Genomic DNA, 19,003 nt, shown 5'->3' on the forward strand with positions numbered 1-19,003 from the left:
TTTGCTTCTCTCGAAAATCCCTTGGGGGAGTGGGGGGAGAGGGGAGAAAAAAAAGGGAGGGGAAAAGTCATAACTGGGGGAAAAAATCAAGAACCGAAAAGAACTCAGTAGCTTTTTTTTCCTTCTGTTTCACAGCTGGCTTATTATAACTTCACAGCACTCAGAAGAAGGGATTTTGAGGCACTATCATTTCTCTTGATATCAACTTCTTTCCCTCCCCCGTCCCGCTCTCCAAGTAATCAGGTAAATGCCAATGTGTTGGTTTCCTGGGTTTGTTTTTTTTTTAGATTTTTAATTTTTTCCCTGAAGATGTTCCTGGGTAAAGGCAGTTGGCAAAAACAAATATGGGTCTGGACATCAGGAATGCAGGTGTGGTCCAATGTCAGGACTAAAGGGCCAAGCACAACTGGGTGGGATATTTCCAGTGTAACTACTTCAAAATACAGTAGAGAATGCATCACACCTCCTGGTCATCCACATTCTGTTACTGCCAAATGGAATAATTTTTGGTTCAAGCTGTGTGGGACTAGTTCCCACTGGCATTATATCACCCTCTAATGGATAAGGCACTCATTTGGACCCATAGAAGAATACAATTCATATAAACACTTATAAATATATATATACACAAAAATACATACTAATATTAGATATAATATATAAGAAATAATAATGCTGTAGAAATGATAGTTTGTATAGCACAAATATGCATACTGAAAACAGATACCCTGTTATCTTGTTAAGTCGCTGGACAGAGCTAGGTAGACCTTAATCAACCTTTTCAAAGGAATTACACATATATAAAATTGAGAACTTATCAATTTATTGAAGCATGCTTGGCTATATCCCCTGCTGAAGTAATCTTTTTCCTGCAAATAATTTAAAATCATTATACAGCTAAATAAAAACAAAAAAAAGGTTTTAATACGTATTTTTTTCATTAGGATTTTGAATCAAAAAGCAAATAAATCTTCAAAGAATGTAACAAAAGTGTGATTGTATTACCTTCAAATACATTACAACAAGCTGTTTGTCGCCTACCAAACACATACAGCAGGGCTTCTGTGGAGACCAGGAGGCACACAGTAACTTTGATCACGCAGACATTCCTCATTATTTCAGACCTCAAATCAAGTAGCAACAGTCAGGGGAAGAAAGGGGTGAGAGACATGGGGCTGCTGGGGAGGAAAAGGGAAGCAGACTGCAATTTTGTCCTAGGTTCAGCATCCTAATTTAAACAAAAACAGGCTGTTGGCATCTCTGTGCTTCCCTGTAGCACACCCCCCCCTCCCCTTCCCCATGCTTTCTAGCCTCCTGGTTCACTAAAAATGACAAGCACATTTCTAGGCTCTGCTTTTTTATCAAGCTGACAAAGGTCAACAATACTAGCCAGAAGAGTGTTGAAGTATTCAGTGCCACAGGTCATCCTAATAGATACTGGAGGGACTCATTGCAACACCACTGTAAGCCAAGACAGCACGATTTTTAAGAGGCAGCACTTTGCACGTCCACAGCCTGGTTAATTTAATACAATACTGGCCTCTTTTCTGCAGAATATTATCGGCACATTTCAGAGCTGGTATCTTTCTGTGGGTGACAGTAAGGTGACTGAATTCAGGCATGTTAACAGATGCACCTTTTTATGCTCTGCTAAACCATGTCACAGACTGCAGCCCCTAAGTGCATTACTTTATTTATGCTACAGCCAGCTGAGCTAATTATCAGAGACAGACCTGGTTCTAGCTCTATGAAATCCAGTGGTTGTGTGTGTGTAAAGAGGCTGGGAGGGAAAATGGAATGGGGTGGAGGGAAGGAGAGAGACTCTTTTTGAAAGCACTTTCTTAAACACATGGCTTTGAAGTCTTCATGTTGTTTCATCAGTGCTATAAAAGCAGGGGGGAGCTGTATTAGCATCTTGAGAATATAGTAATGTTTGGTTCAAATGTGCTGTGTCCCCCCACCCCCATCCCCAGACTTTTTTTTTCTATTTCGAACAGTTGTGCTTAGGTCCAAACAGCTATAAAATAAACATCAGTACAAAATTCTCACCAACACTCAAAAATAGTGGGAGATGCTACTCCAGGGATAAAAAAGTTGTAAACAAAAGACAATTCTGGTCTGTTTTATTATGTGTGGGCACAGGAACACCCACTTACAGCTCTCCTTCCACCAAATATTCCAATACACCAAGCATCTCTACAAGCCTTTAAGCCACATTCGTATTTTACCAGGAGCAGCAGCCACCTCCTTTCAAAGATTCAAAATTCCTAGCCAGTTTGGCTGTTTTTTTACCAAACAAATGTCTTTTGCTTGGGTGACTTCTTCCTGTACTACAGTCTTCAGTAAAAGAGATCATGCTACTTAACAGAAAAGAGGGGAAAAAGTACTTGATGTTGACAATTTTTTTTTTACTGAGTGTGACTAAATGATCTTAACTGAAGAATTAAATCATTTGTCTTATGAGCAAATTTTTTTTTTTTACAACATACAATTTAGTTAATAACTGGTTGGGGCTGATCTTTAACAAGTCACATATTTCCATTGTCCCTTCACCCCCTGCTTATGCTTTTACCACATCCTAACAAAAACACGACCAGAACTGGTGAAAAACATACGGTTCCAACTAATGAATCACATACTTTCCCGCAAGTGCAGTAAGTACTACCAGCTGTGACAGTCTTGCTTTGGCAGTGGAACCAGTGCAGAACAAGGCCGACACATCTGAAACCAGCTGTACAGAAAAACCACAAGCAATATAAGTCCGTCTGCCTTCTCAGGGGCTTCTTTGTCTCTGTCTGTGTCTCTGCTCTGTCCCTAAAACTTGCCAGCCATCTTGTTTTGACAGAGTTCAGAGCTTCAGAAGTTTCAGGGGGAAAAAAATCCGCTGATTCAGGAAACTGGGTTTCAAGAAAATGATAAGGAGGTCTTTGTCAAACCAGCCTGAGTCAGGAAGTTTAAAGAGACAGAGTATGCATCTACTCATCTGCTCTGCTTGTACAACAGCTTAATGCACAGAAAAAGACACATGTATACTTAAAACACGCATATGTCAATAAATTTGTATTTGTACCTAAAAGCACAGAACGCTCCTCGTGAATGAAGAAGGGTGTGTGGAGGAATGCTGTCCTGAGATCTCGAGATTTTATCAGATTAAATCTGGGAAGGTCACAAAACTCACAAATTACTTCATTAATCTCTAATTACATACATCACCCCAACAGGAAAATGAGTAAAAGTTATACCCCACCACACCACTTTATGTCCTGTAAATTCCATGTACATTGATGACTATTCCAGTGGTGTTTCAGAGAAGCTTTTACAAATCTTGAGAGGGGACAATTTCTTGATTCTTCTACATGTAAGGCCAGGTACCAAAATTAACACAAGCCTGCATAAGCCTACTGTACTTGACTGAGAGGGAGTGAAGAAAAAAGTAATCTATGTTAAAAAAAAATAAAAAAAATTTTTTAGCAAAGCTGATTTTTCATTAATTACTCCTTTTTGAGAATTTTTAAACAACTTTAGATTAAATAATTGTCTTGTGACAAATTCTTTAAAATACCACAATAGGTGTATCACACATCTATTGTAAGATTTTCCAGCAGACAGACGTCCCCCCTTCAACATATATTGGGCAAGCATATGAGAAAGGCCAAAACCCATAACAGTCTGTCCCCTTCTGGTGACTGTTTTTCGTACAGTGTATACATGTGCACACAAACACTGTAAACAAGTTTAGCACCTTTAAGACTTTTGGTTCTCACTGGGGATGGTCACATTACCCCCAGGCAGTAAAGCCATTAAGTGAGCAATTCAGAGGCTCCTGATCAAGTGCAAACAACACTTTAAATGCAGTGCTGTGCCACTATGTATTTTGTATACACATATACTTTGTAGGAAAACTATTTTAAGTATGGTTTAACATATAAATACATGTAGTGTGGTCTCTCCCTACCCAACAGACCTGTGATGTCATGCTGCCATACTAAGAGCAACATATGCACAAGTCCAGTTATACACACCTCCCTCTGAAATCAGGGAGGGAATCATCTCACAAAAATTTCAACTAACAGTATTTTCACATTTTGACATACCAAATAGCATCATGACATTAGGAACTGTTCTGATTATTTTTCTTTCCTAAATGTAACATGTACTCTACAAGGAAGCCTGAACTTACTCCATTTTCAGAGGGTATTTGTATTCATCCCATTCTGGTACATGGATATCAGCTCCTGAATCTATCTGTAGTCAAATTATTGTGTTTCCTATACCGAAGGTAACCCTGATGCTGTTCTTACATTACAACTGAGGCTCTCACCAGCACTGGAAAACTGGGAAGGGTGATCAAAGGATGCTGAAATTCATCTCCACCCCCTCCTTCATGATAAGATAGACTGAAGACAGCTCAGACACATGCCTTCTAAACAGCTGCACTGGATGGATTGGGATTTTAAAGGGGGTTTTTTGGGTGGGACAGGTATAGCAGGTTATGAAAAGAACAGACAGTCTTTAAGGTATCTTTTATATTACCTTAACATAAGCCCTGCACCAGCAGCATCAACTGTACAGCCTTTTAGTTAACATAAACTAAAAGGAAATTATAAACTTGAGCTCTTCACACACTTAAAAATCACTTTTTTTAACTGTAGGGCAGAAGGTGGTTTTGTTTTAATGATTTACTGGTTTACCTCAAATTACAAACTAATAAAATGTATTTCCTCTTAAAATGAAAAAGGTCTTCAGCAGACCTTTGTAGAGTCAAAAGAAGAAGAGTCATAACAATAATAAACTGCTATCACTGAATTAGCTTTACAATTTACATTACCTTCTAATGCAAGCTTGATTTTTCTGTGAGCACAAATAATGACACCCATCCATTTTCCCAAATTCAAAAGAAAAAAAAAAAAGAAAATCAGTCAAGCAGGAAAAGAAAGAACTGGGAGAAGACCATTAGAGATAACCAGCATCAACATAGGAGGGATAACTTTTGCATGGTGTCTTATAAATTCATTTACAATTATACAGCTAATTCTAAATCTCTGTTATCAAAAGTTTACTACAATGAGAAATGAATAATCATATGTACAATATACCTTTTTAGCTAATAATTTTACTTCCTTTTTTTCTGAAATGGATATCTTATAGAAATTGAAATTCAATTTGGTATAGAGATATTCCAAAAATTACAGTATAAAATACAGTACCCTGTATGTTAGCATACCTCACTACAGTTTCCTGAGTAGAGCAAAATGTATTAATGCACACTTCTCTGAATGGGAAGCAGAATCTCTTTGTCTTGTTGCAATTAACGGTTGTTTTATGAATTCACTTTCTCACATTCAGGTACTTTAAAAAAAAGCATTAGAGCAGAGGAATTGTTGGGAGTTAAACTGAGAAATCAAATAGGTTTTTTTTTCTTGACAAAAAGTTTTGAAGCATTAATCCAATCAATTATGGTTCAAAACCAATATCACGTGACTTAGCCACCTGCAAAATTCACCCAGTGATTTCCAGAAGTAGTCGGACTGTTTGAATTGAAAACTACAGGTTTTTTCCAGCAATTGTATAATTTATACAAATTGCAGATCATTAGCGTACCTTTTATAAACCAAAAGGAAGGAATAAATTTTCTGTAGAAGTTAACAGTTTGACTAAGCCAGGTTATAGTTAACAGCAGTGGCTATTTTTTTATAGTGGTAGCTGCCCTTGGTAGTTAGCTATTTATTTCCTGTAAGAAAAATAAGTAGAAGCATAGATTTGAACATGACAGTACTCTTCATTGCTTCTCTGAGGGGCAGATTCATATTGAAATCACCAACCCATCTACCTTCAGGTACATCTCGGGTTTCTCTGGAAGTAGTTATCCCTCCCAGACATGGGAGCATCCAAGGCAACAGATGATGCTTTGAGGCTAGCTCTTCTTTAACATGTCAGCTGGGTGACACAGAGATACAGTGCTCCAGCCATGTAAGTGAGGCAACAGGACAGCTCAAAAGTACACCTGCATGAGGCATGTAAACAACACACTTAGAAGACTGTAAATTTATTAATTTTTTTAACGTTTACATGCATATACTTTGATTTTCCTTTCACAGTTACATGGAAAAACCCAAAGACTTTCCTCTCAGCTATATATGCGCAACTCTAGAGTTTTTCAGGAAGAAATGTGTGCTTTTCCGAAGAACACAAACTATGTAATGTATATGCCACTAGTTTTGGTTTTGGGGATTTCCTGGGGTTTTTTTAAGAATCATTCCAATATATGTTGGAAGGAAACTCTGGAGGTCATGTGGTCCAAACCCATCCTGAAAGCATGGATACTTTTAAGCAGCTTTCTCAGTGTCTTTTCTGGTTGAGTTTTTCTAGAAATAATTTTGTTTTGGGTTTATTTTTCCTTAATTCAAAAATTATATGTGTAACAGAATTCTTCTCTTACCTATTAAGCATTAATATCTACAATAAGAAAAATAAACATGGGTGTTGAAAGATTTGTCCAAAAGGAGATGGCAGAGGCAAGATCAGAGGTCAAGAGCTTGCAGCTCAATCTATCAAACATTGTTATCTAACTAGTGTTTATGCCGTCTTTTAAACAGACTTCATCTTCAGATTAGTCTTACCTGCTTAGCAAACTAATCCTATGCACTCCTTTCCAAGTAAATAATGAATATACAAAACATTGTGTGGGCTAATACTAAAGTCTACATCATCTCGGAAGGGAATTTCCATTCTGTGCTTAGCTCTTACACAGTTTTTAATCTAAGTTAGGATCTTCTTACATTTTGTCAGAAAGCCTCATCCAAATCTAAAGTATATAGAAATGTCCTCTAAAGTCTCCCAGTCTTCCTTTTTAGCATGCTAGAAAAGCATATCTTACCCTCAGAAAAGCCCTTTCAGTTTTCCTTTATCATCACCACCATTGGGTGCCCAGTTATAATTCTGTGTAAATAGTTTTTACTATGTCTTTCCTTTCTATCAAAAACATCATCCCACCTTTTCAAAAAGAAGAGTGAGAACCTGTGCAGATAAAAGTATGTTTAACAGATATATTTTCTATGTCGCTAGTGCTACAAGTCCTTAGATGAGTGCCATCAGTGATTTATTACAAATTAGCTTCTTTCACTTCCTGTCTCAGCTCCAAAATCATCTTAGCCAAACCTGGCCTTGCTGCAGATGTGAGCTGTGTTACTATATAATGAGGACAGCAATGGAAATATTTTTCTGAATAATCTGACTAGCCCTAGTAATACCCACAATTTACTTACACGCAGTCTACATAAACAGTTATGCTGGATTTAGCTTGTGTTTAGTACCACTTGATAAAAACTATTACCAATGTGGTTTACATAAATTACATGTAGTCTACTCCATATGGAAACCATATTTTAGCAGCAAACAGTGTTTAATAATGAACACTCTGCCTTACTCTCTCACAAGCAAGCTCTTTCTCGCCTCTCTCTGGCTGTGCTTTTCCTATGATTTAAAGAGACATTTAGCTTATGAAACAACTCATTTGAATATTCACATTGCAGTTAAAAAGGGATTAATTTTATCCCATGTTATACTGGTAACAAGAGGACTGGCCTTTCTGAAATGCAGCACACCAAATTATCCTCATCTATAAGTTTTTTCAAACTTATGCTGATAACAACAATGCACTGCATGAACATAATTATTTGTCTACTAATTACTTTTAATTGTTTACTTTATGGTAAGTCTCTTTACTTTAGCCCGTCATGTAAAATGAATTAACCAACAGGTCACAATGAAATACAAGCATGAAGTAGTTCAATATTTTATCACAACTTTGTGTGCTTTTGCAACGTTTCAGTATTTTTGTTTAATAACAGTGGCATCTTCTACATTTCATTAGACATGATATAAGGTGTAGGTTAAGCAGAAATCATGGAAGAATATATACTATTGATAGGCATAAACGCCTTGCTGAAGATTTCAGGCTTACATATATACTTATATTTATCTACTAAGCTTAAGCAAAAGAAATAATTTTTCTGTCAGGACTGTAAAATTTTAGGCTGGAATTCTGATCCTTTTGAAGTTCATGGCAATTTTGTTCTTTTGCTGTGGCCAGATTTAACCCTTAAATTTATAAAGTGTTTAATATATCAGTTAGCAGGGAGAAAAAGCAGGTTCTAACAAAAGCACTTCCAGAAAAATAAAAGCTATTACAACAAGAGCAGGCCTACCCTGCCCTTCTGTTCTTTATTTAAATCTTCAAGATATAAGAGAAAGCTTAAAGATTTTATCCAAATAAACTAGTCAGAGAACTGTAATGAAAACCATGAGCTTAAAAAAAAAAAAAAGAAATGCTATTACAAGGTGATGCTTAAGGACCTAGATGAGATGATGGCCTTCTTGGAAAATTAGACTGAATGTAACAGAAAACTGCAACATTGCTAAGGAGTTTTAAACTGAGTCTTACTGTGTATAAATACCTATATCTCTATGACATAATTCTATACAATTCAGAAAGCTCATCTTAAGGATACAATTCTTCATAGCTCACATACAACATAAACTTCCAAACATCTGGTGAACTTCAAGGCAGAGCTTTCCATTTCCCCAGAGAGTTATCAGTTGGACTATAACATTATCAGCTTTCGTGCACTTCTCAATGAGATGCAATCTGCTTGTCTGAGAAAATGAGGGAGAGCCAGGCATTCCTGTTTCAATTCCAAATTTGTGGACTCTCTAAGATTTCTGGTAAGACAAGAACTCCCAGCTGCCTCACTTTCACAGCCTCCAGAAATGGGGACATTTACGTGCCTACTTTTCAGACTAGCATTAAGGATTAATTACTGAATTACTGACCATTATATAAATACTTAAATAAAATTGTTTGAATGGCAGTGCTCACTTCACAGTGTCTGAACACAGACACTTTAATACAAGGGGGAAGATTTTAAAGTAGAAATGGAAACCAACATTGACATAAGAACAACACCTCTCTTAGGTGCAGATCGGGTAATGATGTTTACAAGAGCAAAGCCAACTTTCAGTTGCCCAGACGGTATAGTTAGTGCCTTAACAAAGTATAATTCATCATAACTCAGACAGCAGTCTTTTCCTTTCCAGATCAACTGACTCATCAAAAGCAAGATTCCAGTTAACTCAGTGTGCAGCAGTGACCTGCTGTAGGAAACACAGAATGCCTTGGTGTGTTCCCTGAAGGTCACGACAACCGGAGTTCTTTGGCCACTTCCTGAAGACAGAGTTGTTTCACAAATCTAATGAGCTACTACAGAATGCCTGGAGGGTGTGGAATCTAGATGCTACTCAAAGCCTGCCTTCTGACATGACTTCTGTCTAAGACCAACACCTGTCCCCAAACTATGAACTGGTAACTCAAACACAGTCTGTTATCAGTCTCTTGTTTCCAGTGTCATTGAGAAATCTGCATCCCAGCAAGGCAGAAGGGAGTTGGTAAATGCCAACAATGGTATTTATTGCGAAAAACCTGAGGAAGAATGGCAAGAAAAGTGCTGAAAGTTTGCAGAAAATGAAATTATTCTTTTAAGGCATTATTCACAATTTCTCCTAGAAGTGTTTCAGGAAATGAGAAACCTCCCAAACAAGAAAAAATTATTATTATCAACAAATTACAATTAGATGGCATGTGTCACTCAAAGTTTGAAAATGTTTCAAAGAGGAACACTCATTTCCAATTTACAGTTGGAAAAAGCAAGGTGTACAAAGTGGAATCTGGAAGTAATTAACAAAAGTCCCATTAAGAAAGTTCACGTTCCCTAGATTCAGAAAACTCAGAATTCAGTGAGAGAGAACAGCAAGAAACTGAACTTGATACTACTTGTTCTAATAGATCCTCTCACTAAACTGAACTTTCTCTTAAACAAAGGTGATGAAATGGCATATAAACAACACTGGAATGGTTTTAATCTCCTAGTATAACAAGTAGCAAATGATCCTCACATTTAAATAAATGTCTACAAGTGGCAATCTCTATCTAAAGCTAAACTGCTCTAAATTCTTTGGTTTAGTAAATGGAATTGCCCATTCCATTAGATTTCCAATCATTTATAGTCCCAAAATTTCATAAATGCTTTGGTCCTATTTTTCTCATTCTTTGATATATAACCAGATATTCATAATGTGCTGATATTCCTGACATTCGGGTACAAGTACATAGAAACCTATTTAACATGGAGAGGTTATGTGGACAGTTTGGGCAACTGTCTCAAAAAATATTTAGTGTTCCATCTAAAAATCTCATGACAGCTCCTGCTTCATAAAAACAAATCAAGTGTAATCACTGATAGGGATTACTGATTTTTCAGATAGCAATCCAAATTTGTAGAGAACCTTGCAGGCTTCCCCTCACAAGGGATATGTATCTAATATCAATGAACAGCCATCTTTTTCCTTATTTAGCCATCACAAAATTCTGAATAAAAATACATGCTATTTTCACAGAGAATTATGTACAGTTTGGGTCAGATCTATTTAACATGGAAAAACTGGCAGACCTCTAACTGTTATTGTGAGAGTCTGTTTACTACTGGCATAAATTTTAAGTATGTTCATACTTTTCTAACTTCTAATTTCAGTGTTCTGCTACTAATTACTAATGTCAAAACCAGAATAAAAGCTCACTGCTTGGCTTGTTGACTTCTGCACACAGATGTCAAACACACAGAGTTCATTAATGATTTCAAGGTGGCGGAAACCAAAGAGATGTCCAAAACTGTGCTGTAGATTATTGGTTCTTTTCAGATTAGCATCTTCATGAATGGAGAAAGCACAGTTAAAAGCAAAATCTTAATTTGATATACACTCTAAGTCATTTTACACTTAAATACAGCATCAAGGGAAAACCCAAGAGAGTCTAGAATATTTACAGATGTAAAAACTTAAATATAAACATATTTTGCTGAATTGCATGCCATCAAGTGGTTACCAAAGAAGAAAGACTAGTGCTCAAGATAGGTAGAAATAACTAGCTGTGTATTGATCTTCAGAAACAGAGGATGCCATCTGTTCAAAATGTCTTATGTTGTCAACTGAAAAATTGTAAAGAGGCAACAATGGGTAGTTTTCTGTGTAACTGACATAAAAGTAGTACAGGAGAGAATTTAAAATGTGAATAAGCATTTACTAAACATTACAAAGCATGTACAACTACAATGACGATCTCCCCTTCTAGTCACCATGACATTTTTTAACATTAGAAAACTGTATTTTAATGAAATTCCAAACCCGCAGATTTAAGTCCTTTCTAACTCTGGTACCTAGTCAACCTACCATAATACAATTCTTTCAAATAGAAAAAATCTTAATTATTACATCCTGATTTCCACATACTCATTAACATTTGGCTGGAAAAGGGGCATAAATATATAGTTGTTTTATGAAGTTCTGAATTGCACTGTTTTTGCAGGAACTGAGATTAGTTGTTAGGGTAACAAAAATATGAAAATCTAAACATGCATTTAACCCATAAGAGGAAGAACCATCACAGGCAACCTTTACTTCCACAGGAATTTTTTGTCTCTCACACTCAGTTTTGTAACCTTACATTCACAACTGCTGTTGTAAGTGTTTTCTCCTCATTTTACAGTGTGGAAGGTCCACAGGAACAGCAGGGGAAAGCGGTTACACACTGGTGTAAAACTCACAACTAAAACTGGATGGGCAGTTTTCACATCCAGCATGCCTCAATTCCACAAATCTGTAGCAGTACTTGAAAGGAGAGCAGGTAGATCACTTACAGACATTTGAGACTGTTCCCTTTACAGTACCTCCTAAAATTTTTCTGTTCAATAGTGAACAGACTAATCATCAAAGACACAGAAGCATTAGAAAGTACTGAGAAGAATTACTTGTTACCTATACTTCTCTGGAAGACGTGGAACCTTGGAAGGTGGCTACCTAGACTATTCTTCCTGTATGCTTATATACTATGAAGGCAGTTTTCTGAAATTCTCCATATTACTCTCCTGATTCACATCCCATGAGCTATTTTTGGCTTGACTAGAGTAAAGGTATGGCAGCTGCCTTCTTACCAACACCTAACAGACTCCACTGGCAGACAATGACCATTTTCTGAGCTTGTTTTGGTTCTTCCCCACATTATATGTCAATAGTCCCACCATTAAAAGCTTTATTCACAGATGTCATTGCACAACTCAGGAGTTACAAGGTATGATTAGCAACTCTAATACCTGGAATCCTGTTTTGTCTGGTAAGTTCGCATTTCAGTTGGGCTGCCTGGTTATCTGTAAATCATAACCATGCCCAGCACCCCCAAGTAGAATCAACCCCATTGTATATGCACTTCACAGGTAGTTTTTATCTCTCTGGCAAGCTTGCAAAAACTACTGGGCAACTCATGCACAGTTTGTCTAACTTTTCAGGAAGGGTTAACTGTACCGGTGATCTGTTTACGTGCACTAAGTCCAAAGTGTCCCAAACACGCTGTCCTTCTTCACTTTGCAGAGACTATCTGCTCAGTGCACATGCAGTAGATCTGGCATTTCTTGGAAGCATAACACTCATTGAGCATGTGCTGCAGAGAACGTGAAGACATTTTTATGTCCAGGAAATCCTAGACAGAAATACAGTGGGCATAGTTATACACCACATCTGCCTTTCAACAAGGTAATCAGAAATCAGCTCACTTGCTGATGGATTATTTGCCCTCATGATGAGAATTATGTATAATAAACAGGACTAGTTACAATAACTGAGTGGTTACTGACATGATAATGATACCTTTGTTTTATTGAAAAACACCTCTTTGGGAGACCTTTTCACAATGTGAAATAATCCAGTGGTACAATTACTGTGGACTGAACCAATCTGAAAAGCAGTTTTTAATATTTTTAAACATCCTCATTAATTCTTAGCATATTAAAAAGTATTTTCAAATAAGCAAAACTGCAAAACATTTAAACAAATACTACCACATATTCTAATTTTGTGTGGTATGTTATTGTTGCTAACTGCTGTATTGTCAGCATCCCCTTTTATAGAAAATATCCTGCAAATCACAATAAATAGTTAAAAAATACAACTCTTCATGAAAAAACACACTGCTATTCTGTAATTCTTTTTTTTTTTCCTGATCAGAAACAGATTCAAGACAGATGCTTACAAATTAACTTTTGAACACTCTAATAACCATGACTACAATCATTCCCTCTGTCAATAAGTCTCTGGATGGGCAGTAGGAAGACAGGCATCCTTTCCCATCCGCCCCTGTACACAGATGACAAATCCCTTCAGCAACTCCCCCTTCAAGCACTGTGGGTCATTTGGGGGATTCAATAGATCTCGAGAGTGGCTCCATGGCAGCCACTGGCATTTCAGTGATAAACAGCAGTGAACTCCTATATGCTTGAAGATGTTAACACATCCACAACTTCCTTTTCTAGGCTATTCTCTACCCTTTCTTCTCAGCTGGCCCAGGACCAGCAGATCAGGATGGAAATAGTTCCAGAAAACTATCTGGAGATAGTCTGTTGGAGACTGAGCCTTAGATCACAGAAAGGGAAGGAATTAGGAAATCCATCTGCACTGTAAAAACAGCAGGTACAATCTAAACCTTTGTCTAGCACATATAAAATATGTACCTGTACACCCAAGCGCAGTCAAGTTCACAGCAACATCCTGATTCCTTTTTAAGCAGAATACTCCTTAGTAAGGTTCAAAAACATGGGAGAAAAAAAGATAACTTGCCCACATCTCCCAAATATTCTCCCACCATGAGCAACCACTAAAAGTAACACATTGCTTAGCAACGTTTATCATTTGACTTAAACCAGCTCATCACAGTTAAGATTTATCTTAATGTTTCATAAGCCAAAATAAACGCTGACCCTCCACTTACAGCACTGTGTTCACAGGTTGTTAGCAGAAGTCCATTGATTACTTCTAGGTTGTATTACACTTTCAGCATGGCAGGTTTAACTTCTCTGCTCTGCTCTTCTGGTTGTTTCTACTGAAACAAGTTCTGATAAAAGCAAATGGGCCCATAGACAAGGACATCAGACACATGCACAGAAGTATGTGAATCTGAAAATTGAAGAGATTAGTTATCATTGTTTAGGCACTTAAATACCGAGAATAAGAAGAGAGCAAGCTGTTCCCAAACAAATTCTGTTAAAAGTTGCTTGTGATAACAACGATAAGAAAATATTATGCTCAAGGTAATGTTTCCTAGTATCTCCTCAGGTGCTTTAAAGAGGAAAGAAAAGGGAGTGGACTCTATTAAGCTCCTAAGACCTCTTGTAAAAACATTTATTAAAGTGAGAAACCAGTAATCAGAAGAAACATTTTGAACATAGGCAATCAGCATGACTAAAATGTTTGCTTAACACTTCCTCCCATTTCTAAGCCATCCCTAGGTGTCTTGCCGCCTCTGAAACAAAACCAAGATGCCTCTTGGACTCTCAGGAGTGGAAGTCAATGACTGAAATAAATTACAACCCTGCTAGATATTGTCCCCCTGCAGTAGCCTCCACCACACAACCATCACCTCCTTCACTTCAGTGCTCAGTACTGCTAGGCAAGAGGGCAAGGGCAGAAGGAAAACTGCACCACCATTACTCTTTATTTTGAGTAGTAGCAGACATGACAGTAAAACCCCACAGAACTCACCCAAAGGGAACCATGGCCGCATATTGCAAATACTGCATGAGCACAAAGGAAGCACAGCCCCTGCTCCCAGCTCAGAGGAGAGAAAACCTCAGTCAAGCAGAAGTGAAGTGGTTGTAACATAGGAAGCACTGTTCACTCTCTTGTGCCAAGCTTGTTTTCATTTTTTCCTTTTCTTTGAGGCACGAAATATGATGTCTTTTTTGTCATACCATGATGGTCAACGGGATAACAAAGAATGGTAGTGTCGACATGGTATAAGAAACAAGGAAAGATGGAATAAAAGTGAGTGGGAAGTAAAAACAAGAGCAATTAAACAAACAAAGTGGAAGAAAACTTGGGCAGTGGAAGTCTGAGATAATATTTCAGACAACCAGTAATAGCACCAAAAATATCTCCAAGGCACTGGAAAAACATAAAGGGGTGTTTTTGGGCAGGGGGATGTGTTTCATCCATGGAAGAATAAGAAGTTCAGTTTTGCCTTCAGGAATATTGCTCTGCAGTCCTCTAGCTGCATGGCTGAAAGCAGCCACCTCCAGTTAAAAACTGCCCCAAGCCTTCTGTGGATACGGAGCTGTGTCTCCCTCCTCATTCTCCACTTCTCAGAAATACAAACACACCCTACTAAGTGCTCTGCAGAGATCTTCACATGAAATTGTTCTTCCTCATCCAGTCAAACATATATTTAACTTGGGATTTACAGGGGGTTTGTTTGCTTGTTTCTACCACAAAAGAGTAACACTGAAATGATTTATTTTCCTAGTAATATAAGGATTAGGATCAGATGTCATGAGGTAAACAGTCATTGAAAACAACTGGGTTGTAATAGCTCTTGACAGCATAAATAGTAGCACTTGCTAGAACTACGGACCAGAAGAAGAGTTAAAATGAATGCTTCCATGAAATAGTGTAAATATTGTTATTTGTAAACTGTCCAAGTGTCACAGTAATTCTTAGGGAAGATCATGTCCCTCAATGTTACATCTTTCAAATCTCTCTTAAACAAAACTAGAAGTGTATATATAAACAACTTTCTATGAACATTTACTCAAAATGCTTCTGAACTATCTGTGCATTTGTATCTTCTTTGTGTCCAGTTTCCCTCAATATTCTGGGGACAGTTTTCTGGCATGAAAGTCTGCAGAAACAATAAATTGAATATTAAGTGGCAGCACTCTAGGAATGGCTTCCCAGAATGTAGGCATCTGCAACAAAGCACTGCAGGACAAATAATAAATACTAGGTCATGAGGAAGTGTGATGGTATGCAGGTTATTAAGTTTCTAAAGCTTAGTAACTATTTGCCCACCATAAAGTGCCTTTTTCAGATGAGTCTTGGAAGTTCCCCTCTTTACATAGTCTAGATACACACTTCACAAAGAAAATTCCTATGATTTCATAAAAATAAATACTAAAGAAATATTAATAAACTACACATGCGCAGTTTCCAAAGGTTTAAAATTATATTGTTCATTTATATAGTGCCCTTCATCCTAGACAGTCATGAAGCTTTTCACAAACACCGTACATATTCATACCACGGAAATGCTGACACATCTTGTTGATACTGTGTAATTTCCTCTAATGCACACAGGGGTTTATGGTAAATTTTTAGAGGGCTCTAACCTGCCCGAAGTGTACTACTGGATTTTTTGGGCTTTACTGATTTTCCCAAGTTGAGCAGTTCAGGCCAGTATGGTTGCCATAAAAAGGCACAAGATTGTTCTGAATACAGAATCAGGACTTTGACATTTACAGAGAACAGACACCACCTTGGTTCTTTTGAGAGATCTGGCAGAATAAACTCCATGATATGCAATTCATGTATCTCAGAAGAATGATGGTCAAAGAGTGGGTCCTGCTATGATTTCAAACGGCAGTCTCAAGAAGGGCTGGTATTCTAGGACTTGAGCCTAGCTTTGAGGCACCAGCCTCCTTGCTCAGGTAAAGATCCCGTTGTTTCAGTTGGGATCTTCAGTGTATGGTTTGTGAAGTGTTTCAGGATTTGTCCTGTTTATTCAGATCAGAAAACTACCCTTCCCTTTCAGGCTACCACATGAATGTTACAGTACTTGATGCACTGTAAACCAGACAGGAATATAAAATGTGTAATGGCATTAAAACTGGAAGGCTCTCTTAAATCCAAACCAGAACTGATATGTATGGATTGACTGTAAAAAAGGGAGTTTGCTCTTCATCCATTTTTAATGGGGTACATAGGATATTAATGGGCCATCTCCTTTAAATTTGGTTAAGAATATGGATGCACAGTGTATAAGACCTGGGAAAATAAGGCCCCTATAGATTAGTGGCAGTTGCTGAAATATTTAGGTTTTTCATGCAAAATACTCCATTGTTATAAATTCTGTAAAGACTAAATAAAGTTTTTTCAGAGCTTTGCCTTCTGGTCTGTGTAACTGAGGTTTTTTCTGCTTGACCTGCAGGAACAAAATCTCCTCGATTACCAAACTGCTTGCTTGCCTGTCAGCTTTCACAATTAAAAATTATTTTTAAATCTACATGAGTTCTTATCTGTATGCTACTCGCTAAGCTGTTCTTAAGCCATAAATGTTTTCAGATAGTAGTCCCATTTCAGAAAATCTCTACAACCTCTTCAGCTAATAGGTAACATATAATCAATTCATCTTTTTATTTAAAAATTAAGTAAATTCTGCATTTAAAGTTGGGTTTAAAATCATATATTCTAAGCAATTTGCTTCTACAGGGAAACATTTGTGCATCAGTTTTGAACCCAAGTAACTCCACTTAAGTTTCCATTTGTAGTCATTCTGATACAATTAGGATTTGACCGCAGGGGCCAAAGAGAAGTCTGAGAAAAACGTTTTAAAAGCTGGTGTTACTTAATAATTCTAACTGGACAGAAAGATATTTAACAATTTATAATAAACAGGAAGATGTATAGCAAGTGAATGCTGGCCAATTTATTCATATGGTTTTACCCTTCCTTCTTCAAATACAACTTTTCTACTCTTCTTTCACTGGCATCTTCCATACACGAACACATGTCCACGGTATGTATGCTCCTATTCTCATAGGTTTGCAGATAAGCAGTTTATCCCATGCATTGCATGACTACTCATTTGCTCAAAACTATCCTGGCTACAAATAGCCAGTACAAGAAATCAAATTCCTGATTTTATGTATTTCTGCAGAACTTCCTGCTACCCCTCTACACAAATCTGGGGGAAACACAAATCTGTATAAAATGAAGTCAGGTCAGAGTGTCTGCTAACTATTTTTTAGGAAAAATGATCACACAAACTCACTTTTTAATCTTTTTTATGACTTTTATTCATTCCTTCTTTTTCAGTTTTCCTAGCTATTACTTGCTTGACTCGCCCCATTTCAGCAGCAGTTTTGAAGAATTACTTTGGCATATTTAACAAAAATTAATCTATTTTATAATTATATCAAAATTTGGAACTTTTCCCTACATCCTCTCTCCTTTCCCCAAACCCACCAGATTTTGTAACGTCACACACAAACTTGTGATAACATTGTATTGCTATCCTGTTAATATAGGATTCAAAAAAAAAAAAAAGCACTCACAAAACAAGGGAAAGCCCTTAGGAAGTTCCAAGTTTCTAGCCTTTAATTAAAGTTGTATCACTTGGTCTATGAGCTTAGCAGTGTCCTCTGTCCTCTGGCAGATTATAGCTGGTATTAGGCTGTTCTTCACGTTAAATTACAGAAAAGGTTGATATATTTATAATACACATTGCAGTGCTATAAAATGGCTCCTCAATCTGTTTTATTCATGGAAAGTGCACATAAGGCCACTAGTCTGTTACTGGCAATAAACCTTGGGTGCATTTTCTAAAGACCTGCGTTTTAGATAGTGATTTATAGACACTGTCCAAGACATCAAACATGACACTAACAAGGCAAGGCATAACTCAGTTGACACTTTGAAAAGCAATGTACATCACGTGACTATGACATACACAAAGAGAACAGAAGAATACCTTGTTCTTAAGTATAACATGGACTTCAGAATACATAGCAACATCCTATGCACTATAATTTTTTCATTTGCTTCACTGCTGTTCCAGAAAAATTAAATACAGTACCTACTCCTTTTATTTTCGTGTTGTAATACTTGAGGTATACACGGCTTATATTGCATTGCCCACTTTACCCATCCTGTGGCTTCATACCGCCTTAATGAAATTTTTTATAGTCTGGGAACTATTTACATCTCTGAATAATATACCACACTGAACACTCTGCCATGGTAAAAAAACATAGGTTTTAAAATATTTTTCTTTTCAACCTGAGAAATATGTTGAAAAATGCAAATTTAAATTATTCCATAGCCTCACAAAATTACAATTAATTTTATCTTCTTT

General features: G+C 37.1%; 1 protein-coding gene across 12 annotated transcripts in view; it reads right to left on the reverse strand.

Moving 5' to 3' along the window:
* The window catches only part of BNC2 (basonuclin zinc finger protein 2), a 326,513-nt gene that overhangs the window by 154,480 nt on the left and 153,030 nt on the right, over window positions 1-19,003 (reverse strand). Inside the window, exon 1 of one of the 12 annotated variants that reach the window (XM_064437886.1) lies at window positions 1,006-1,101. The exons of the other annotated variants lie outside the window; for them this stretch is intronic. Within the exon in view, the coding sequence (XP_064293956.1) occupies window positions 1,006-1,050 (45 nt within the window). The 5' untranslated portion in view covers window positions 1,051-1,101. Of the gene's footprint in view, window positions 1-1,005; window positions 1,102-19,003 lie in introns of those variants that run through there. 12 annotated transcript variants of the gene reach the window in all.

This window comes from Phalacrocorax carbo, chromosome Z (genome assembly GCF_963921805.1).
Source record: "Phalacrocorax carbo chromosome Z, bPhaCar2.1, whole genome shotgun sequence".
Lineage (NCBI taxonomy): Eukaryota > Metazoa > Chordata > Aves > Suliformes > Phalacrocoracidae > Phalacrocorax > Phalacrocorax carbo.